General features: G+C 45.3%; 1 protein-coding gene across 6 annotated transcripts in view; it reads right to left on the bottom strand.

Moving 5' to 3' along the window:
* The window catches only part of SNX29 (sorting nexin 29), a 611689-nt gene that overhangs the window by 135356 nt on the left and 451613 nt on the right, over positions 1 to 24720 (bottom strand). For all 6 annotated transcript variants that reach the window (XM_045204448.3, XM_024571345.3, XM_045204449.2 and 3 more), the window contains one exon: positions 17065 to 17205. In XM_045204448.3, the coding sequence (XP_045060383.2) occupies positions 17065 to 17205 (141 nt within the window). The remainder of the gene's footprint in view (positions 1 to 17064; positions 17206 to 24720) is intronic.

The following is a 24720-nucleotide window of genomic DNA, read 5'->3' as shown; positions in this document are numbered from 1 at the left end:
TTTGCCACTTGTTCTTTGCTCCTCTGCATAACAGCACAAGGTTGAGAGTAAAGAAGCCTGCTAAGGTCATATAGAAGTTCCAATCCTGACTCTCTGAATACCTCACCATGTAACCTCAGGCATGTTATTTCTTCTTCATGGGCCTTGATCTGCAGACCAGCTGTGTCAGCATTATCCAGGAATTTTTTTTAAAATATAGACTCTAGAGCTTCATGACCTTAGAGATTTTAATCCACTAGGTCTGGTCCGCAGTCTTACCACCGGAATTATGTTTAAACACATTGATTCAGATACACATCCAGAGTAGGAGCAGGAACTGTCCATGGTGCTGCTGAGAGCTGTGCAATGTGGTCTAAATACAGATTTAGGGGATGCCTGGAGGCAGTAAATTACCACTTTGTTTGAGACTCTGGAACAGACACGGCTATCTTTTGCCCTGCTTGGGTACCAACATTATTGGCAAACCCATCAATCATCTGCAGCATGGCTACGAAGCTTAACCCACTGGAAAAGGGAAAAGTTATGTCCAATTATTTCCAAAATCAGTGCATTTGAGGCATCTTCTACTGTTACCAAAGCAATGGTGAGAGGCATGATTTACAGCTCCCCAGACCTGCCTGAACACTGATGGTATTACTGATGAGAAGGCCCCAGATAGCAAACCTATTTCTTATTTATTGCTCTAGTTTGAAGAATGCCTGTGCAAAACTCCAGGTTGGGCTTTCTGTGGGCTTTTTCCTCTGTAGAAGGGAGGCATGAACAGAGGGCAAGGGGAGCAGGTAGAAGGTAGAAATGAGGATGAAGTATTTAATCTAGAATGCCAGGTCTGCCAGTCTGGCTCATTTTTCTAGTTTCACCAAAAGATTGACGCACTTGTCCAAACTGAACTACGGATCCATTACCCAGCTCACAGGGGCACTTTGAAAGTGAAGAAGCAGAAGGTCAAGTCCAAGTGATAGTTCATTGCTAGATGAAAACCTACCATCTCCATTTTTACCTTTGCCTTTCAAAGGCATCTATATAATTTTACTTTGGTTGCCAGCAGTGGGCGAAATTATATATATATAAATTTGCAGGTTGAAGAAATTCCATACTGTTCAGTTTATAACTTAAAACTTCCTATGACCTGGGTAACCTTTCCAGGACAGTCCTAGAGGTAAATCTCTTTTACCTAGTTTGTGTTATTCACAGATAGTTACCTATATGTTTGTTTGTAAGTGTACATCATCTGCTTTCCCTCCCCAAATTGTAAGCCCTATGTGAACAGGGCTCTTCTGTTTAGCTCCCTGCTATTCTTAGTGGCTGGCACATAGTAGGTGCTCAAGAAAAATTCCTTGAATAAAATGGATGTGTAAGTAAATGATGTTCCTCTTGCTATGTTTATAGCCCTGTGGGCATTCCCCTGGGCTGGTCTCCCCTACTGCCATTCACCCTCCACACTGCTTCCTGAGGGAAATTTTTCTTTTAATGAAAAACCATTTTAATTTTAATGTTTTAAGTCTTCATTTGAGGATATGTTGTTATTGATTTTAGAGAGAGGAGGTGGAGAGGGAGGGAGGGAGGGAGAAAAGCATCAATGTGAGAGAGAAACATTCATTAGTTGCCTCCTGTACACGCCCCGACTGGGATTGAACCTACAACCTTTTGGTGTGTGGGATGATGCTCCAACCAAACGAGCCACCCAGCCAGGACAAATGAAAAACCATTTTAAAAAAGCATGCCGTTAACATTGCTTGCAGGATAAAAGTCCAAAGCATGCAAAGCATGCAAAATAACTGTCCCTGCCTGGCTCTTCTGAGTCATCTCCCTAACACACCACATGCCCCGTCATGTGCACCCAGTGTGTGCTGTACATGCCATTTGCTCAGTAGGCATCACGGGCCTCAGGAGGTCCTGCTGCTCTAGGAACTCTGCCTTCTGAAGTGCTGCTTCCTTTGCCTGGAATCCTGCATCTCACTCAGCAGCTAGATCCTGCTCATCCTTCAAGGCTCATTTCCAATAACACCTCTCTCCTGAAGCATCTCTGATCTTTCTCTTTCCCTTCTCACCCCAGGCTGGTTCCTGTTGTTGTTTCACCTACTCACTACCCACTCTCAGGCCATGAGGTTGGAATGGGATTGGTCCCACACCTTGACCCATGCACATGACCTGGCCAATCACAGGCATTATTACCGGTCCTGGGATAGGCACAGAACTCATGCTGGGCCAGTGAGTGTCAGCATTGAGACCAGAACTACTGGGAAAAAGACTTTCTCTTTCTGCCTGAGGTATTAAGGTGATATTAAGAAAGCCTAGAGGTATGTGACCATCTTTGCCATGAGGGGGGAACCTATCTAAGAATGCAGCAAACACAGGGAAAAAAAGCAGGTGGAGACAGAAACAGGTAGACAGACAGACAAGAAGCAAGAGAGTGAGTGAGCAAAGGAGAAAGAGACAGGCTAAGATACTGATGTCTGATGATGTCACTGAGCTCCTGGATCCAGCCATTCCTGAAGTCAGACATACCTGAAGTTAGCCCTAAACTTCTCAGTTACACAAGCCTCTTCTTAAATTAAAAAGTTTGATTTTGTTTTTTGTCTCTTGCAGTGGAAAGCATCCTAGATGATATACTCTCCCCTGTGTTCCCACAGAACCCTGATTCAATCTCCCCCATAGCACCTACTGCGGGGAGACCTCTCAAGTGTGCTACTAACCTGTGAGCTCCCTGAAGGCAAGACACACATCTCATTTGCCTCTGTAGCCATGAGACTTGGTGTACCATAGATATCCAATCAAGATTTGTGAGGTGAAAATATGAAGGAAAATTTATCTAAAAATTAATGTAGCTTTCCATTTATTTTGTTCTGTTTCAAGGATCTTTCTGACAAGAACTCTTAAACTCCTCAGAATCTTGTCTGCTCTGCTCCCACAATGCTATTTTTTCAGTTCTCTGAAGTCAGAGACCGAGGGCAAAAGGAAGGGGCAGATCCAAAGTCTTGAGAAGGCACCTGTCCCAGGGTCCTACTCCTGCTGTGCTTCTTGCTCAGCTGGACTTCATCCAAGGCCAAAGTCATCATTCACCCTCTATGTGTCCAGGCGAGGGGAGCACTGGGACATAAATAACCCAACACACACTTGACCCCATTAATCCTCCATGCTCTGCTGTTTTGCTGATGCCCCTCTTCCCCCCAAATAGAATGCCCCCCTTCCCTTCCTTCGCTACTCAATTCCTCAAAGTTCAGAAGGAAAAATCATCCCTCCAAGGAGTCAGTCCTGAACTCCCTAGGGTGACAAGTTGGAAAGACTTCAGGGGCTAGGAAGTGAGTGTATCAGGGCAGACTGGTGACCTGAGGAGCACATGCTCCACCTAAGGGGTGGCCCCCAAGCAGCTCCTGTCAACTGTTGCCACAGGAAATCTGAAATAAAGAGAAAGACTAGTCTCCCTTGCTAGGGAGTCTGTGGACTCAGCTGCAGACTTGGGTTTATCATTATTGTTGTCACTGTGAACCTCATCACCACCACTATCATCCCCACCACAACCCACGTCTCAGGTGGAACAAGCTGACACAGCATGATTATAGGACCATTATAGGACAGAATACACCACCTATGCATGTCCGTCTTTTCTACAAGAGGCTGTCTCTGCGGGCTGTCCATCTCTGCAGGCTGGACCCCATGTCTCTGCAGGTCTGCTAATTACCCTTTTCAGCCTGCACCGGTGCTGCAGTAACCCAAACGCCAGAGGCACCAGGTGCAAACATTCTGCTTACGTACTGGCACGAGTCTCCCTGCTTACCCCATCGAGCTATCCTCCACGTGGTAGCAGTGTCTCCGAAACACAAACAAACTTGTCACTCCTCTGCCTAAAATCCTTCAGTTGCTACCCCAGCCAACAACAACAACAACAACAACAACAACACACACACACACACACACACACATACATACTGTGTTTAAAAAAAATAACTGTAGTTACAAAATGCGATAATATTACAAAGGGAAAAAAAACCAAGGAGCCAAGAAAGTCATAAAGGAAGGAGATCATGTATTCTGGGTAGTTGGGAAAGGGTTCTCTAAGGAGCAAGAATTTAAGCTGAGACCTGATAGATGAGGAAGACCAGCCACAGGAAAGTTGAGGGATGAAGAGTTCTAGAAGGAACAGCATGTGCGAAGGCCCTGAGGTAAGAAAGAGCTGGAGGGGTCAAGACCTAAGAGGGAGCGATGCACAGCACATGAGGTGAGGCAGGGGTAACCGTCCCGGGCCACCAGGCTGTTGGGAGAGTGGGCAGGCAAAGCCCTTGGCATGGTGCCTGGTGTGTAGTTGGTGCTCAATGAATAGCTGCTATTCTTAGAAAGAGGGCACTGCTGACGTGCAGAAAGGCTGGTTGATCTCCTACTGCCAGGCCTTTTATATGGGGCCTGACACGAGGGAGAGCTAAAAGCCAGTATCAAAGGCTCCTTTATGACACAAAACAGTCCTGTTTCCATGGGCTTATGAGGACCAGGCACTTAAGTCAAAAAAGCTTTGAAACTATTATAAGAAAGAACTTCTCTTTCCTTCAGAAGGCAGAAGAGCTGGAAATTAATGAGGAGAAAGTTCCAAGGGAGTGGCTAAGCTTAACCTAGTTGGGAACTGGTGGAGATGATGGCTCTCCAAAGCAGCAAAGGAAATTGTGCCCAACACTTCTAGGACACTCAGAGATTTCTGGGCCCCGTCTAGGAGAGGAGCTGGGCGGAGGGTTAGTTTGAGTCCATTATTAAAGAATGCAATCTAATGTTTTTGTATAAATAACCCCGAATCCAGCCTCTGCTGATACGAGTCTCATGCCAGTGTGTTGGTGTGTACAGTCTGACGAGAAGTTGTTGCTCTTCTGGAAACTAGATGTGGAGTGTATGCACTAAACCATGGTGGGGGCTGTGAGGGAACGGGGCAGGAAGCAGGGGGGGATGGGGGCGGTGGGTTCTACTGCGAGGGGAGCAAGAGAAGTTTCCTGGAGGAAGAAGCAAGAGTTACAAGGGTGGACCCCAAAAAATGGAATTTATAAAACATTTTGTATTTATTCTTACATTCTTAAACTTCAGTCACCTTCAAAGTACTCTCCATTTGATGTAATACACCTATTGAGACATTTTTCCACTGCTCAAAACAGTTTTTGAACTCATCAATTTTATGATAAAAATTTAAGAGTTTAAAATTTAAGAGCACATATGACAAAATGGGAATAGCTGCTCATGCTAGGTAGTGGGAATATGGTGCTTAATATCTTATTCTTTGTATTTTTTGCTTCCTTTAAGAGAGCATTACTGCAAACTTCGCTCCACTGTATAAGCACTTGGGAAACTCGTTGGCAGTATCTACTAGAGCAAACACACACACAGCCTATGACCCAGCAATTCCATCCCTAAGTATAAAATCACAGAAGGCAGGCTCACAGCCACCAGAAGGCATATACAAGAATGTTCATCACAGCACTGTGTGAAATTGAGCCAAACTTGGAGCCACCCAAACATCCATCAACAGTCGAGACACATAAGTTGTGGTATAGCCACACAACGGAATACCACACAATAAAACAACTGCTACTTTCAATGATACGGATGAATCTCACAGATGTGAGGTGGAGAGAAAGAGACCATACACAAAGGAATACATGCTATATGATCCCATTTATGTAAAGTCCTAAAACAGGCTAAACTAACCCATGGATTAGATGTCAGGATCGTGGACAACCTAGTAGGGGGAGAGTGACAAGAGGAGGCTTGGAGTTCTGTTGATGGTGTATTTCTTGGTCGCCATGCTGTTTGTATAGGTGTGCTCATTTTGTAAAAATCCATCAAGCTGTACACCTAAGATTAGAGGCATGCTATATCTCAGTTTAAATAATAACCAAAAAAGAAGGGAAGAGATAGAACCCACCACCCATAATGACGAGAGAAATGCAGGGAAGAAAGAAGAATCTAGCTTGTGTATGTCAAACTTACCACAAATGACAAAAGAATGGAAACTAGATTAGCAAGGCTTCTCTACAGAGCTATCGCTTTAGGCTAGCATTCGCAGATTTGGGATATGCCGGGTGCTATGCTAAACGGCTAACTTACAGTGCTCACTGGATGGTCTCAAGAGCCCACATGGGAGCTGAGGCAACTGAGCATCACAGAGGGTGGGCAACCTGTCGGAGGTCACACAGCCAGTGTTGCCAGAGACAGGATATGTATTGAGGCCAGTAAGACACCACAACCCAAACTCTTACCTCTTGGCCTCTGGCAACATAGAAGCATGGCTTCTAAAAATGTGCAGGAAGAGAGAAGCTGGAGAGAACCTCAGGGGAAGGGGGCTGCTTCCTCCATGCACAAGGGAGGCTAAACCCCCAAGACCTGATGACAGGGAAGTAACTAAAATGGCGGCAACCTGGGAAATTAAAAATGTGTTTTTCTAGTTGCTTAGATAAACCAAGGTTGCAATACACAATTCTCAATATTAATGGGAGTACTAAAGGGGAAGGTGGCAATTATTCTCAATTATTCAAGAAGAGAGTAAGAGCTGAGAAGGACTCTTCTGAGTTGTGATTTTAATCAGCTGTCCAAAATGAAAAGGGAAAAAACAGATGTAATGTGGGTTAAGAAGGCCTTCAGAGCTAGAAGGAGAGATTAAGTAATGACATACAAGCAATTTAACAGCCTCAGAAATATTTTGGACACCACTTAATGCCCAGCAGAGAGTCAAGTGTCATAATTCATGTCAATTTCCAAACCGATGGCTTTAGCATGCTCCGCTGGAGGCCTCGTGCTCAGCCTGAGCTGAGCGGAGTACGGGGAGCTGGCCAACTCTGGTTGCAGAATTGGGAAGGTCAGATCCCAGATGTGTCAAATAACTCGTTTGTATGACCAGGCATGGCTAATGCAAACTCTTTTAGAACCTCCTGCAAATATCTGCAGTGTTGCGTCAGTACCCATTGGGTAGATAAGACCGGAACATCTTTCTATGAACAATGACCAAAGACCTGTAAGTTAAAGTAATGAAGAGACCTGGGGAGAGGGGGAATCAGTAGCTGTACTAACTGGCGTCACCCACCAATTTCTATATAGCTTGAGTTCATTTGTTCAGCAAGCATATTTTACTCAGCATCTATTATGTGCCAGGCACTGAAAAGACAAAGATGCTGTGAGATGCTGAAAAAGACAAAGACTCTACAGGCCTGGCTCTGCTCTCTAATTGATGGGGACATAGAGGAGAGAACTGGGTATCAAGGAGCCCAGAGAGTATGAGAAAGGAACCCAGAGGAGGGACAGCTAACACTCTGAGTTGAGGGAAGATTTCCTGAAGGACGGTGGGACTTGCAAGGTCTGTGGCCCGAAACCACCAAGATGAGTCCCGTGGGCCCCACACAGAAACACACAGGACGGGAACAGAGCAACAAAGATTGCTGGTTGCTGGCCCCGGGTTATTGGTTTATAACGCGACCTTGATCTTTGTTGGATATTAACATGACACTGTAGAGAAGCCCTCCCGAGAGGCCCTAGGCACTAAATACATGCGCACACGAATGCACGCACACACGCTCCAGGCCTGCCAGGGCGTCGGCGTCTCTCTCCTGAGACGGTTTTTCTGGCAGGGTGACTTTAGCAACTGCTCTCCTGGCGAATGTCTGAAGAGGCTTTTACCGTATTAAAGAGAAACACAAATGTGTAATGTATAATGAGCCCAATTCCTCTCTTCTTCTTGTTTAATACATTAAGTACCACGACTATTCACACAGTGGTTGGCAGAGTGTCAAATGAGAAATGAGCGTGAGTTTATGGCTTCATTCAGTTGGAATTTCTATTCTCTCCCAACTTCCTCTCTGGAAAACTGTCACCTTCAGGGGATGGTGTCTGAGCTCCCCACGTCTCCGTTCCAAGCAGGTGGGGGTATTGGCACTGTCTTGTGGGTCCTCTTCCATATGAGGGTGTTTCTGGCAGAATTCCCTGATTCTTTGCATCTCCACACAGAAACCTGTAGTTGTGTGTGACTTGTGGCATTACCAGCTCCCACATTTAGGTGTGGGGTTACAGGGCTTCCCCACCAAGGGGCAGATGGCACAGCGGACAGTAGCACCAGTCTGACTCAATTCCTGATACAAGCTACGGGATCTTGGGAAGCATCCTTGCTTCCAGCCTCTGAGCTCAGCTTCCTCATCTTTAAGGCATTTTATATGGGGCTTCACAAGAACTGCATGATGAGAAAATGAACATAGAGGCTCTGGTGTGCATGACAAGCCTGGCATGTGATGGCTGGTATTAGTGTACACAGGAACTCAGGGTGCGAGGGTTCTGGATGGACCACCTATGTCAGGCTCATCTCCTGCACTGGCTCAGAGTCCCAGCATCTTTTATGTTGAGAGACGCTCATCTCACTACCAGCCCATCCCTGATATATAGAAGGGTAAACCGAGGCACAAAGAGATCAAATAATTAGCCCAAGGCCACACAGCTAGTGAAGCAGTAGGAACCTCTGTCTTTCTTTCCTTTTCTGTTTTTCATTTTTCACTCTCAGAGTTGGTAAAGTCCTGCTGATGAATAAATGCATAAATGAATGAATACATGACCCTCTCTTACACTTAGGTTTACCAAGGAAGTTTACAAGTGTGCAGATTGGCAAGGAGGCACAGCTCCTAGCTCTAAACATGACCCCTACAGGAGAGTGGGTGGTGGGTGAGGGGTGGATGGTTCAGTGGAAGGGAGAGGAAATCAGAGGTGCTGGCTTCGCTTGCTCCCTGACTCCTACATCACTGAGGTTGCAGAACTGATTTAGGGAGGCAATGGAAATGTCCATCAGCCCGACAATGGCTAAATAATCTTCATTTATCCATTCCCTGGGGTGGTGTGTGCAGGTGCCTGTGTGTGACAGAGTGGAGGCTGGTGCTCTGTAGGCATCTGCCTGGCCTACATATTAGCCTTGACACTGCCACTGAGATGGCCTTAGACAAATCACTTTACCTCCCTCTGCCTCTGTTTCCTCATTTGTAAGTGAGAGAATAGTAATGATTCTGTATCTTAGGCAATGAAAGAGAGATGTGAAGTCAGCAGAATAATTTCTCCCCAGAAGATGTTCACACCCTGCTCTCAGGGACCTGTGCATGGCAAAGGGGACTTTGCAGATGTGATTAAGTTAAGGACCTTGAGGTGGAGACATTATCCTGGGCTATCATGGTGGGCCCAATCTAATCACACTCTTTAAAAGTAGAGGACCTTTTTCCCTGTTATGGTCAGAGAAAAATGTGACTATGGAGTATGGTCAGAGAGAGGCTGCATTAAAGACAGAGGAAGGGACTGTGAGCCAAGTAGGCAGCCCCTAGAAGCTACAAAAGGCAAGGAAACAGACTTTCCTAGAGGCTACAGGCAGTCGCAGCCCTTCTGACACCTTGACTTTAACCCAGTGAGACTGTGGCAGACTTCTGACCTGCTAAACTATAAGGGTAAGGAGTGTGTGCTGCTTTAGACTACTAGGTTTGTGGTAATTGGTTATGGCAGCAATAGAAAACTAATACAAGATGCATGGAGAAAAAAGGGTACACAGAAGGAAAAGATGCCCCAAACTGTCCCTGCTTCCCCACTTGTGAGATTAATTCAGGCTCCTGCTGGCCCTTTAAGCATTTCACCTCCTGCAGAAAGCAGCTCTCCTTCCCCTCCTCACTCTTCTCCAGAGCACAATGGGACCCTCCTCCAGCTCAGACTTGTCCTCCATGAGAACCGTATATCGTAGCCACTGCAGAGTGCAGGACACCCATGCACTCTGGACATTTTTTCCAAGTGGAATAATTAATCAGCTTTAGTACTCTTCTAGATGCCCACTCATTCCCACCACTATATGCATCCACCCTCCACTGCTGGGGTTCTGCCGTCCCCAGGGCTGCATTTAAAGCTATGGCTCCCAGGGAGCTGCAAAGGCACTCTCCATGGCTCAGTGAGTGCCAGTCGGTTTCTCGCCACACACTGGTGTATGTGTTTTTAATGAGGATTTTAATGCATAATTTCTCCAACAAGTTGAATTATCTGCAGCTCAGGGGGAAAGCGATTTGCCTTGCCTTAATGCCAAATGAACTTTCAGAGACCGATGCCATTATCCTAAGAAGGAATGACAGTCTCTCAATCCTCATTTGCTCCCTGAGCAATAATGCAGACTTTAGTAGCATCGTCAAAAATGAGTCTACTACCTAACCTTCATGCTGGCAAAGTCCATTTGGACAGGGAGCTGGCCAGGCAACTCCCCTGGATCATTAGAGAGCCATCTCTCCCGTCTCCAAAGGCTTGCAGCCTCTTGTCCATTCTGCAAAAAGTATTCACTCAAAAGTGGAATGAGAACAACCTCCCAAGTCACCTGAAAGTACTTCTACTCACTTTCAGAATTTAAATTTTTTTAAATTTGTGCCAAGAACCCAGTGAAGGGAAGAATGAAATAAAAGGGAAACTTTCTCCATTTGATTTCTGTTCATTTATTCATTAATTCAGGCTGTAAATATCTCAAGTACTATTCTAGGAGCTGGGAAAGTGGCAAGAAGAAACAGACCCAGGCTGTTTTGTGAACTTCCAGTGCAGAGAGACAGATAATACTCAAGTACACAAATAAATCCTCTCAAGCCCTGGCATGTGCTAGGAAAAAACGCAGAGTAATGGGCTACAGAGTGGCTGAAGGCGCAGGGAGGGTGGTCAGGAAAGGCGTGTTCCTGAGGAGGTGAAATTCGAGCTGATACCCGATGAGTTGAAGAAGCCATCCCTGCAGAAGCTGGGAAAAGGCCATTTCTGGCAGAGGAAACAGCAGGCACAAAGGTCACAATGTGACAACAGCGTGGAAGTGTTAGGAGCTCGGTGTGGCTGGCTGTAGAGGAAGAGGAGTGGGGCATGAGTAAGGTGGGGGAGGCTGTAGGGGACAGGCAGGGACACCTCGCAGGCAGGAGTGAAGAGCCTAAATTCACCTGCCATGGGGGCCGCTGGAGGGCTTTAACCACTAGTGACACAGTCTGATTTACGTGTGCACACCTCACTGTGGCTACAGTGTGGGAAACAGACTGTTAGTCAGACAAGAGTGGAAAAGGGCAGCCCTTGTGGGTGCTCATGCCAGAGAAGACAGTGGCTTGGGTTAGGACTATTTAAGCAGGGAAGGAGGGAAGCCGCTAAACTGGGATTACTTAGAACAGGGTGTCAAACTCATTTTCACCAGGGGCCACATCAGCCTCGAGGTTGCTTTCAAAGGGCTGAATGTAATTTTAGGACTGTGTAAATGTAACTACTACTTAACAGTTAAGTGAGAGCTCAGCACTGCTGTCAGGTAGAAACAAGGTGCCGGGCCGGATAAAACAAGGTAGTGGGTCAGATTTGATCTGCGGGCCTTGTGTTTGCCACCTGTGACTTAGAAGTAGAGACCACAGGACTTGGATTGAAGTTCTGCTCTCTTATTATCTCAACGCTGCTCAATAATGTGGCTCAAGAGAAGTGCTCCCCCTGTGGGGGTCAGGAAAGCTGCCCATAAAGATTATGGTTCTCCTTCTCCGCACATGGTGGGAGAGGACTCCTCTTCCCCCTTGACATTAGGCGTGGCCCTGTAACTTGCTTTGGCCAATGAAATGTGAGTAGAATTCACATGTGTCACTTCTAGAAGAATCAGTGTCTGATCTGCCTCTTGTCCCTTGCTCCTGCTGCCCCCACACACAGAGGAGCCTCCAGCAGCCTCTGTGATGAACAGAGAGAGCCCCCAGCTAACACCCAGTGAACATGAAGTATGAGCCCAAAATACACTTTAGTTGGTTTGGTCTGCCAAGGTCATGGAGTTGTGTGTTAACTCAGCCTAACCAAGCCTATCCTGACTGACACAAGCCTGTCAGTGATATTTAAACATTAATGAGTAATCTTAATATACAACTATTGTGGCTTGACTCAGTTACAAAGGAATAAACTTCATCAAGCAGTGGACTGCTGTTCAGGTAAGTATACTAATAAGATTTGGGCTTGATGTGGTACACAAAGGCATGACTATCTCTAGCGAGTACTCTGGGCATCAGTGCATTTCCAATTAAACCCATGTGTGGCCTATCAAGGCAAAAGAAACGCTTTGGTAAAGACAAATCCTATACACAAACTATACAATGTACTAATTTTATCAATTAAAAATTCAAACTGGGGTTGAGATCACATTTGCTTCTGTAACTGGCATCATCAGGGACTATCTAGAAATTCATTCTAGAAAGATACTCATCTGATGAATTTAAAAAGGCTAACCTATGTTTAATATGTCCTTGAGTACCATCTAGGTCTGTGGATTCTGTAGTGATTAATTTAACAAATCCAAGGCTTAGAGCAGCAAGGTATATATAATTCAGTCTCCTCAAAGATAGTGTGTCTGAATACCTTATGGTCCAAGTGCATCATTCTTGAAGTGACTGAATCGAAGACAAGATTCTGATCTGGTAGATTTTTCTGGTTCAATTTAGAATCAAGCTCTCTAGAGAATTGGTTCTCAGGGTATGAAAGCAGGTATCCTGAGCCACTAGGCCCCACAAGGGCCAGCACAAGCTTGGTCTCTTAGCAGAGTTCACTGGTAGCCTCTGTTGAGCACTGAAGTCCTATGTTATGACTGAATCTGCACCTGAAAATCAGATGGACCCTCAGAGCTGTGCAGGGTAGCAGCCAAGCAGGTATGTCTTAGCCGAATGCTGGGGAAAGAGAATCAAAGTACGATCGTGGCATGACCAGCCAATTAAGGGCTAAATGGCTGCACTGGCTACTGTAAGAGGCACATGCCCATGACTGCTCATGAGCTGTCAGATACCTGAGCAACAGAGGAAACTGTCAGATCCACCCCAGACCACAGGGAACAGGACCAAAGATCCAGCTAAGAACCAGCTGGGGCGTTTGTATAAGCCAGTCATCACTGGGCCAGGCCCACCAAGACGGTACCTTGCATTCCCAAGCTCATTTATTTGTGAATAGAGCTGCACTGAAGGGAGGGGAAAGTGGGGGGACACTGCTCTACTGTCACAGATTTCATAAGAAGAAATCGCAGCTGCTCAAAGTTGTTCCCAAAATTGACAGTGTTCTTGAGAATCTAAATCAGGGCTGAGGGTGACCGCACCTCAGAGGGGAAACTCACTCGCAGAGAAAGCTTTCAGCAATGTGTGCCCCAAGAGATGTCCACAGCCTAATCCCAGGCCCTGTGGGTCTTTTAACTTGCACGGCCAAAGGGGCTTTCAAGTGTGATTAGGGTAAGGATCTTGAGATGGGAGTTTATCATGGGTTATCTGGGTGGGTCCAGTGTGATCACAGGGTCCTTTTAAGAGGAAGTGGGCCTGAGTCAAGACAGAGATGTGACTCCGCTGACAGGAGCAGAGGGCAAAGTCATGAGACTGCAGCTCTGGAGACTCAGGAGGGCCACAGCTGAGGAATGTGGGTGGCCTCCAGAAACTGAAAAAGGCGAGAACAGATCCTTCCCTGGAGCCTCCAGAAGGAACGCAGCCCGGCTGACACCTTGACTTTAGCCCGGCAGGACCAATTTTGGACTTCTGACCTCCAAGCTGAGAAAATAAATCTGCGTTGCTTTGGACCACTAAATGTGCCGTGATGTGTTACAGCAGCCACAGGAAAAGGATGCACAATGCAAGGCTTTTCACCATGTGAATGGCCCAGTTCAGCCTTAGCCTGATTTCCCCTGACAAAACACGGGCAGGCCGAGTCCCCTGAAGGAAGTGCCACGGAAGGGCTGCTTCAGTGCAACGCGTTCTGCAAGTGAAAACATCTTATAATGATAACAGGGTGGTTAGGCAGAATTTTGTTTTATGACATTTTAAGACATTCTGGATGGGTCCCAAGATTTGTATGAGCCTACGAGTCATTAGATTAAATCGGTATATAATTTCTCCCACTCTTTTCATAAGAATTATTGTATTCCTTGTTATGAGCAAGCACAGAATTTCTAAGTCCCCCATTTTTATGGGCTTAACTCTACTTTTCTTCCACAGAAAAAAATGGAGTGACAGATTAATTCTGGGCCTGAGATAAACTGCTTTATAACCGTTTACATTAAGATCTAATAGGCCCTGACATTGATAGGATTTCTAATCTGGTTTAAACATCAAAATCTATGATTATGTAAACATAAACATCAGTAACAGCTTTCCCTGTGGAACTTCCAAGTGTTGGGAGTGGGTTATGGGAACTCTTGCTGTGGTTTTCTAAGATGGAAGGAAATCCAGAGAAAATGCAAATTAAAACCACAATGAGCTATTATTTCACATCTGTTAGATTGACTATCATCAATAAATCAATGAGCAAGTGTAGGTGAGGATACAGAAAAAGGGAATGCTTGTGCACTGTTGGTAGGACTGTGAATCGGTACAGCCACCACAGAAAACAGTATCGAGAGTACTCAAAAAATTAAAAATAGAACTACCATGACTCAGCAATCCTGCTTCCGTGTTTTTACCTAAAGAAACGCAAAACACTAATTCAAAAAGATACTTGCACTCCAGTGTTCACTGCAGCACTACTTACAATAATGAAGATGTGGAAGCAACCTAGGTGTCCACTACTCAACAAATGGATAAAGAAAACGTGGTACATATATGCAATGAGATATTATTCATGTGTAACACAGAATGACATCTTGCCATCTGTGATAACATGGATGGAACTAGAGGGTACTATACTAAGGGGAATAAGTCAGACAGAAAGACATATGATTTTACTTATATGTGGGATCTAAAAGAACAAAATAAATGAACACACAAAACAGAAACAAACTCATAGATACAGAGAACAAACTGATGGGTGCCATGAGAGGGGGGTGGAAGATGGGTGAGAAGGGGGAAGGAATTAAAAAGTACAAATTGGCAGTTACAGAATAGTCAGGGGGATGTCAAGTACAGCATAGGGAACATAGTCGATGGTACTGGCATAACTGTATGGGGCCAGATGGGTACTGGAGTTATCAGGGTGATCACTTTGTCAGTTATAAGTAAATGTCCAACCACTATGCTGTACACCTGGAAGTAATATAATATTGAGTGTCAACTGTAAGTGAAAAACATTTTTTCATTACAAAAAAAGATGGAAGGAAATTCTAGCAAGCCACCTCTTCAAGAGAGAAACTAGGAAATCTGTCGCATGTGGAATCCGCCCCAGGGCTTTGTCAATGCAAGACGGCACCGTGGTTCTCACACATCCTCCTGCATCAGCACCACCCAGAGGGCTTGTTCAACCCAGATTTCTGGGTCCCAGCCTCGCTGGTCAGTAGGTTTGTGGTGGGGAGAGCCAGATAATCTGTATTTCTAATAAGCTCCCAGGTGATGCTGTTTCCACCAGTCAGGGGCCACACTTTAAGAACTACAGTAGAGGGATCCCCCTTACAAAGGCCCAATTTCTCACATGTCCTGAAAAGGGTCATGACCTTACTTCATGTGGCTGAATTGTCCCTAACAAGCTAGTTAATACACTACAATTGTTAAAGTGTCTGCATTGCCTACTTGACTCCAAGGCAGAGGGGATCACCAGCTTGGCTGCATATTGGAATGATCTAGAGAACAGTTTAACCCCTCAGGACCCAGGCTTCCCCCCAGACAAATTAAATCAGAATGGATCAGATGGAGCTGGGGGATGAATAAGTCTCAGTAGTTTTTAAAACTCCCCAAGGGATCCAAGGTGCAGCCAAGACAGAGAACTGCTGCTCTGAGCAAACATGAGAAACGACAAAATGATGCCGACGGGCTGAAACAGACAGTCAGCAGCGCCCCACGCTGAGCCCTGTCTTCCAAAGTGCTGGACTCTTGCATCCTGCCCCGTGGCGTGTCATAGGTGCTCAGTAAACACGTGCTGCATGAATGAAAGCTAATCGCCCAGAAAACTTGTGGGAATCTAGTGCCTCCCTTCTCCAGGGTACCTGGATGAATACACAGAAACAAACTATGTCACTATAAATTATTAAGCCTTGTGAAGGCAGTAACCCTACATCAAACAAAGCTCTTTTGAGAAAGCTCTGCTTGGGAAATAACTCCACTTTCATAAGTCCAAATGCATAGCATAAGAAGTATAGATGAAAACTAGGAAAGATTTTTTTGGTCCAGAATAGGGGTCAGCAAACTATGACCCGCAGGCCAAATCCAGCTGCCATCGATTCTTATAAATAAATGTTATTAGCACACAGCCACACCCATTCGTGTCCACACCGTCTGTGGCTGCTTTCACACACCAAGGGCAGAGCTGAGGCTTTTCAGCTGAAACGTGATGGCGACAAAGCCAGAAATATTTACTGTCTGTCCTTTAGAGAACAAGTTTGCCAACCCTTTCCCTAGGGATATAGAAGGATGTATACAAACAAAACATAATGTGATTGTCTTTAGGTAGTGGAATTACGGGTGACTATTTTTTTTCCTTATATTTACCAGCTTTTGACTTGTGTGTTTATAGGAGCATGTGAGATAGGATATGTAGCAAAACAGCTGTAATCAGTAAGGGCTACAGGGGCTATCAAGGAGATAGTAAGACCAACCCCCAAAGGATTTATAGCTTAGAACCAGCAGAAGATCAGCTCGATCCAACACAGAGACTAATTTCACCTTGTGGTGACCCCTGCCCTTATTATACACTCATTGCAACACATTCCCATGCTGAACAACACACCCCGCGCCATGATCGGAAGTGGAAAGCCCATATAAGGACACAAAATGGCCGATGGGCCTCTTCCAAGAAATCTCCACCCTTTTCCCCACAAAGTTCTAAACATTCCTCTCCCTTACTGAATGCCCCACTGGTTAAATGAGCCTGAATAAAAGCAAATCCCACCAAAAGGGGACTGCTCTGCCTGTGGAGTAGCCCATTCTCTGTCCCACTGCTTCACTAATAAACTCCTTTTCACTCTAAACTCTATGCTGATTCCTATTAGAATTCTTCCCTGTGTGAAGCCAAGGACCCACAGTAGGTCTCATACCTTCAGGTCCTCAGACCCCTGGAATGCCTCCACCACTTGTGTGTATAAATCATGAACTTAAGGGAAAAAAAAGAAAGAGTCTGCCTCAATGCAGGCACTGGAGCTGAGCTGCCCGGCCGCCATGGGGACAGTACCTTGTTTCCAATGGCCTTCTTGGGGGGGAAGTTGTAGGATCTCACTTGAGGGTATTTGTTCTGTAACTTGTGGTGCAAACTCCTGAACTCTGTGTACCGCCGATAGACATTCCATTCATCATCTTTTATCCGGATGTAGACCTGGCAAAAAAAAGGAGAGAGAAAGAAAATGGAGACTTCTCTTAAAACTTCATTATAAGGGGATGGGTGTTCGGCAATGCTCCACTCCTGAAAACAGTTCTTTGAGGGCAGAGGCCACACTGTGTCCCCTGCCACCAGATGTCCAGTGCCTGGCACAGAGCAGGAACTCGGTGCTACTGAGTGAACAGTGGGCACACGAACGATGAATCAGGCAGGCTACAGGATTGACATGCTGTGTATCGTTCCCCCAGTTAATCTCAGCGACGCATTAGTCATCATTTTGTCACAGGCATACTGCAGCAGAGACAAGTTGCTGGTGAGAATCTATTTGTCCTCTCTGGCTATGCCTTTCCTCATCTGTAAAATGGAGCCAACAGCACCTCTTCCCAAGGTGGTATGGACAGCATTCAGGTACAGAAGCAGCGCAGCTGTGCCTGGGACCATGCAGACCTCCATAGAGAGGAGGTGAAACTCAGTCTGGGGAAGGAGGGAGGGATCAGAGATCACCCCAACTCGATGGAAGGTCATGTCCAGTTGGGATAAGCACAATGAGGCCTAAAACATCTTTATTTTAATCAAGTTGCAACTGCCAAAAGAACACTCTGGGGGTACGAAATGTGAGAGCTGCTTCATCAGCTTTTCACAGGCCCTGACACCTTCCAGGGACACACAGCAACCACACTGCAAGGGAAACAGACAAGTGGGAGCGAGGTCAATGCATCGTAAAAATTGCACAGGTTAAGGACAGCAAAGAGAGTGAGGTCCCAATGACAAATGGCAGTGTAATTTGCAATCTGTAAATGTCAGCACACATCTTAAAACCTCTTTAACCATACAACTATATATTTCAATGTGATGATAAGTTCTGCCTCTACGTGAAAACCACCCAGCATCCCTGCTGTGGACATCACGTATCTGAACTTTGGTTAGGTGACCATCAGGGTCTCTCACAATATTTGAACAAGACAAAGAAAGGAGGACTTAAATCAAACAATTACAATTAAAGAGTAGATGTCTCCAGTGGAATTAGATGGAGAAACAGAGGCCTACTGAGTTTATTAGAAGTCTCCAAACTAAGAGAGACAGTAGTTGGTGACAGATATCAAGTGACCTCAACTGGCCTGAGAGTCTAATCCAATGTAATGAAATTCAGAAAGTTCAATGTCAGGACCTGCCATAAAATCCAAAAAAACCAACACCATAAGTATAGGATGGGGGAGTACAGGCCAGCAGTAGCCTGTGGGACAAAGACTTATAGGTCTTAGTAAGTTCGAGCTAAGTGAATGATGTGGGAGAGTCATTAAAAAAGTTCATGTAATCTTCAGACCTCATTTAAAGGTAAATGGTAAGTTCTAGAATAAAGGAGTTGAAAGTCTTGTTCTATTCTAAATCAACCAAACCAACTTAGTTAGGTTTTGGTTGCCACCTGCTGAAAGATAAGTAAAATACGTTTTGCAAGGCCCATGACCGCTTGCCACTCGGAGTGTGGCCTGTGGACCAGGAGCATCAGCACCACATGGGAAGATGTTAATGCAGCATCTCAGGCTCCACTCCAGATGCACTGACTCAGATTCTGCATTTTAATAAGAATCCCGAGTGGTTCCTACACACTTTCAAGTTTGAGAAGCACTAGGTTCTATGAGATGGTTTACAGTCAAACTATCAGACAAAAGATAAAAGACATTGGAGGATGATAACCTGAGCCTCAGGATGCAGGGAGTAGAGATCTCCAAATTCCTGGAATGAAAAGAGGAAAGACCAAGATAACTCGTTCCAGTGATTCCAGGAAGCAGACTTCCAGCAGGTAGAAAACAGAGAAAAACAAATTTCAGCAGAGAAGGACTTTCTAGCAGCCCAGGCTGCCTGAAGAGGAAAAGGGATGTCTCAAAAGGTTTCTTGGCACTGGTTGTCCAAGTAGTGCTATAAACGCTGATTGGGCTGTGATCACAGTTATGCAGGTATTTGATTTATAACAGGAAGTACGAATTAGATCCCAAAAGCATCTGGAATGGCCTGGTAGTTATGGAGAACTGGGCCTTCACGCTCACATCTCCAAAGACGGAGACATCATTAATCAGTGAGCAAATACACCTAGCAGAGCTCAGGAGATGCACTTCATTATGGCCCATTTGGGCTTTCTTGGCATGCTCCTGAGCAATAGCAAGTGCTAGCTGCCCACCCAGTATCCATTTCCCCCCAATATTTCTGGGGTAGCAATGTATTCAGAAAAAAGAATTAAACTAGATTTTTCTGACTCCACAGAGAAGAGTAACTAATGAGATGTAAACAAAAGTTATTGTTTGGGGCTTCTAAGAAAGTTCTTAGGGGAAATCTGACTCAGCCAATAAGTGCCTTTCCCCCTTCCCCCACTCTTCCCCCTGCCCTCTTCTTTCTTCCTCAAAAAGACGTGATGGCTGACACTCCAGAGGTCAGTTTTTGATTGTGAGGTTGTTATGAGAATGGAAGCAAAAAGACAGAAGGACCTTGGATCTCTGATGACATTTTGAGATCACCATACTAATTACTAGAGAAATATTTATCTCAATTAAAGGGAAATATTTATCTCTAATTTGTTCAAACTATTGTTTTAAGGGACTCTGTACTAGTGGCCAAATGCAATTCCAATCTGATATATCCTGAATGGCTGTATCTGCTAGTAAACTCTTATACAAGTCCAAACACCCAGCTCCCCTCACAGAGAGGCAACTTCAATCAGTTGTCTGGTCGTCATGCACGAGACCAACTATCTAGAATCGGGAGAGGCACACTGTAACCTGTGGGCCAAGTTACCTATTGCCATTTTTTGCCTATTGTTTACAGCTGCTTTTGCAATACCGTGGCAGCGCTGAGTCGTAACAACAGACCATATAGCCTACAAACCTGAAAATATTTACTTTCTTTATATATATATAAAACTTTGCTGACCCTCTGATCTAGATATTTGGAAAATCTTTATTATTGTTATTTTTCTTCACCAATATATCCAAGATCCAGTGTGGAGAAGGGCAGTGTTTTTGAAATAATACTAGCTCCTGGAAGGGCTATGTTAACCATCTGAGACCCAGGAATCCGTAGTGTTCCAAAGCTTCCCTGGTGATTCTAAGGAAAGGTTGTTGTGGTCTGAGGGTTTGTGCACAGCCCCCTGCCCCCGCCAATTCCTATGTTGAAATCCTAACCCCCAAAGTGAAGGTATTAGGAGGTAGGATCTGGGGGATAATTGGGTCATGTGGGTGGAGGTCTCATGAACGGTATTAGTGCCCTTATAAAAGAGACACGAGAGCTCCCTCGCCACTTCTGCCATGTGAGAGGACGGCTGTCCGTGAACCAGGAAGCAGGTGTTTACCAGACACCACCTCTGCAGCAGTTTGATCTTGGACTTCCCATTCTCTAGAAGTGTGAGAAATAAATGTGTGTTGTTTTAGCCACCCTGTCTAAAGCCGTTTGTTCTATCAACCAAATGGACTAAGACAGCACAGACTTAGGTGTGTCAGACAGCCAGGCTATTCCTCCTCCTCTCTGGCTATGCCGTCTATAAAATGGAGCTGACTAACAGCACCTCCTCCCAAGGTATGGACAAAATTCAGGTTCAGAAGCAGCACAGCTGTGCCTGGGACCATGTAGCCAACCATACGGAGGAGATAGAACTCAATTTGTGGAGGGAGGGAGGGATCAGACATCAGCCCAACTGGAGGGAAGGTCATGTCTAGATGTGATAAGCACAACTGGGACATAAAACATCTTCATTTTAATCAAGTTGTAACTGCCAAGAGAACACTCTGGGGGTACAAAATGTGAGAGCTGCTTCATTAGCTCTTCACAGGCCCTGACATCTTCCAGGGATGCACAGCAACTACCCTGCAAGGAAACCAGAGAATGGGAGAGAGAGCAAATACATTTTTAGAAATTATATCAGTTAAGAACAGTCTAGAGAATAAAATCTCCAGTGATAAATGGCTGTTGCAACCTGCAACCAGTGAATAGCAATACATACCTTAAAAACCTTGAAAATAATGATAAAAATAATCACCTCTAATGTGTGTGATGCATTCCGATTCTACATTTTCCATAACACACTCTGTGAAAGCACTGAGTCCCCTCCTGCTTCAATGGCCCCTCTTGGCCTTCCATGTGGGCACATGCTCTTGGCCTGCCCTTAAAGGCAGAGGTCTTACCCAGGGCCCTCCTCTCCCTGACACAACCATCCACTCTCAGGTCTGCACATTTCATTTTCCATCAATGACCCTCACATCTGTAGCTCTAGTCTGGACCTCTAACACAAATGCCAGACACAGACCTGATAAAACTCACTGTGTCAACATCTGAACCCATTATCTGTACTGCAAACCCGCTCCTCCTCCTCCTGGGACCTCACTCTCTTAGTGTGAACGGACCACTGAGTTGCCTGAGCCAAAAATCTGGGCATCAAGTTTGACCACTCTTGTTCTTCACCCTCTCCCCCACATCCAAGTACTGAATAATAGGGCCTGTCACCCCCCCCCAAAACCCACCTCCAGAGCTATGCACACCTCTGGCAGGACTACCACAACAGGCCTCTTGCTATCCTTCTAGCCAGCCACATTGCCCTATTCAATCATGTTCGTCTCTGTTGTTCAAATTCCTTTACTGACTGCCCATGAAGGATGCCAAACAGGCTCTGGAGAAGGGATGTAGGCAGCCTCCATGGGCTTGGAAGGCTCCTGCGTCATCATAACTACCTTCCTTCAGGCTCTGTCCCTTGCTTTGGCAAGTCGGCAGAGTGCCCATTTTCCTGCATTTTCTGTAAAATTCTTTAATTTCTTAAATTCTTAAAAGCTTCTTTACAACCAGGGTGGCGCCAATTTGCCTGGCTTTCTTTCATTCTATAAACTGTGCAGGTCAGACCAAACACCCTGCCCTAGAAACAGCATCCCTTGGCCTTCCAGCTTTCTGCTTACTGGATCTCCTGCTGTGGGTGACAGCGGGCAGTCAAGAACTCAGAACTTAAGGATCTGGGTTAGAAAGGAGCTTAGTAAGCATTAGTTCAACTCTTCCTTTTATAAGTCATGGGACTGGTGTGACAAATACCTCCTCCCCATCCCATATTGTCCACTGTGAGGAGGTGTGCCCAGGTCTGACTCCAATGGACCAATGACTTAGGGGAAGCCACCTTGACTGAGGATATGAATAAACACCTGAGAAGAGAGAACTTCATGGGCGTGATGACCAGGGCAGGAAGGAGAGGAAGACCCTTTCAGAGACATAGTAATGTGGTCAGGAAGGAGACACAACGCATGGGGGTGGTTAAGAGCACAGACTCTGTATCCAAACCCCCTGATCCAAACCCTGGCTCTGCTCCACTAGCTGTGTGCTTGACGAAAGGCACTTCACTGCTCTGTGCCTCCACTCCCCGCTGTGAGCAATAAGGATGACAGTATTACCCGCCTAGACAGGTTTGGGAGGATTAAATGAGTTCACACATGGTTTGGGCTTACCAGAGCCTGGTACATAGAAGATGCCATGTGAGTGCTCAATACATAAATAATTAATTACAAATAACCTTATGGGGATATTAACTAGGCATTGTGGGGATCATTTTGCCATATATATATAAAAAATCATTGTATTGTAAACCTGAAACTAACAATGTTATATGTCAATTATACTTCATAAAAATACATTTTAAAAAATCACCTTATTGATTAGGCTGTCACCAGGAAATGACAAAGATCTGGATTTTGGAAATCTCTGATCTTAGGTCAGTATTACCAGGGACTCCCTCCAGTGGTGTGGCCGACGGAGACGGGGCTGCAGTGAGACATCAGGACAGCCATGGCTGCTCCATGCACTGTGGCGGCAGCCCAGAGGCCCGCACCTCCTCCACCTGCTAGCTATGTGAGAGCAGGCGAATGGCTTCTTTCTGAATCTCAGTTTACTTATCTGAGAAATGGGTAGAATACAAAAAAGGATGCCTGAAAGCATTCATAAAAATGCCTGGCCTGCCACAGTGTCCCTCTGTTGCTTTAATTATTGTTGCTGTTACCATCATCATAACTCAAATCATGAAATTCTGCAAACTTTTAGAAGCACTGCCATTGAAGTCACCCCGTCTCAGCTTTATGACCTCTGCTATAGCGTTCTTGCTTGGTAAAGAACAAGTACACAGATTACCACTGAGTCATAGTCCTGGGGCTTAGAACAAATTATGCCATGGGTCATTAAAATTATTTTGTTCTTTTTTTTTTAATTGTTTTATTGTTGTTCAATTACAGTTGTCTGCACTTTCTCCCTCCCCTTCCCCCTCACCCCCTCCAAACTCACCTCCCTCCCCTGCTTCCACCCTCCCCCCTTCCCTCTGGCTATTGTTACATTGTTCTTAACTTCAATGTCTCTGGTTACATTTTGCTTGCTTTTTTCTTTCGTTGATTATGTTCCAGTTAAAGGTGAGATCATATGGTATTTGTCCCTCACCGCCTGGCTTATTTCACTTAGCATAATGCTCTCCAGTTCCATCCATGCTGTTGCAAAGGGTATAAGCCTTCTTTCTCTCTGCTGAGTAGAATTCCATTGTGTAAATATACCATAGGTTTTTGATCCACTCATTTGCTGATGGGCACTTAGGTTGCTTCCAGTACTTGGCTGTTGTAAATTGTGCTGCTATGAACATTGGGGTGCACAGGTTCTTTTGGATTGGTGTTTCAGGTTCTTAGGGTATAATCCTAACAGTGGAATTGCTGGGTCAAAGGGCAGTTCCATTTTTAGTTTTCTGAGGAAATTCCATACTGTTTTCCACAGTGGCTGCACCAGTCTGCATTCCCACCAAGAGTGCACTAGGGTTCCCTTTTCTCCACATCCTCTCCAACATTTGTTTGTGGATTTGTTTATGTTGGCCACTCTGACAGGTGTGAGGTGGTACCTCATTGTGGTTTTAATTTGCATCTCTCTGATGGCTAGTGATGCTGATCAAAATAAAAAGCTTATGCACAGCTAAAGAAAACAGCATTAAAATGAAAAGAGAACCAACAGTATGGGAAAACATATTTGCCAATGATACCTCAGACAAGGGTCTGATCTCCAGAATATATAAAGAATTCACACGACTCCACTCCAGGAAGACAAACAACCCAATTAAAAAATGGGCAAAGGACTTGAACAGACACTTCTCCACGGAAGACATACAGAGGGCCCAGAGACATATGAAAAGATGCTCAGCATCACTAGCCATCATTAAAATTATTGAATAAAAATACAAATTATAATGCCCCTCTCCCCAAAGCTCCACAATATGCACCCCAAATGTATTATTTGTCAGGTTCCATGAAAACAGCTGTGCCACTGAGGCTGGATGCTGGGGAGCCTCCTGACTGCCGTGTATGCTGCTGGGAGCACCCCTGCTTCTCCTAGGCCTTATTTCCCCATGTGTACCCTGCAGGGTTGGACCAGGGGGTCTCTAGGTCCCTTTACAGACCTCAAGTTCTGGTCCTTAGTCCTCAGGTGATTTATAAATTCCAAGTACTTCACTGGGTCTCTTTCTAACTC

The sequence above is a fragment of the Desmodus rotundus genome, chromosome 1 (genome assembly GCF_022682495.2).
Source record: "Desmodus rotundus isolate HL8 chromosome 1, HLdesRot8A.1, whole genome shotgun sequence".
NCBI lineage: Eukaryota > Metazoa > Chordata > Mammalia > Chiroptera > Phyllostomidae > Desmodus > Desmodus rotundus.
Note: the sequence above shows the minus strand (reverse complement) of the source record. Positions and strands in the feature narration are given on the sequence as shown.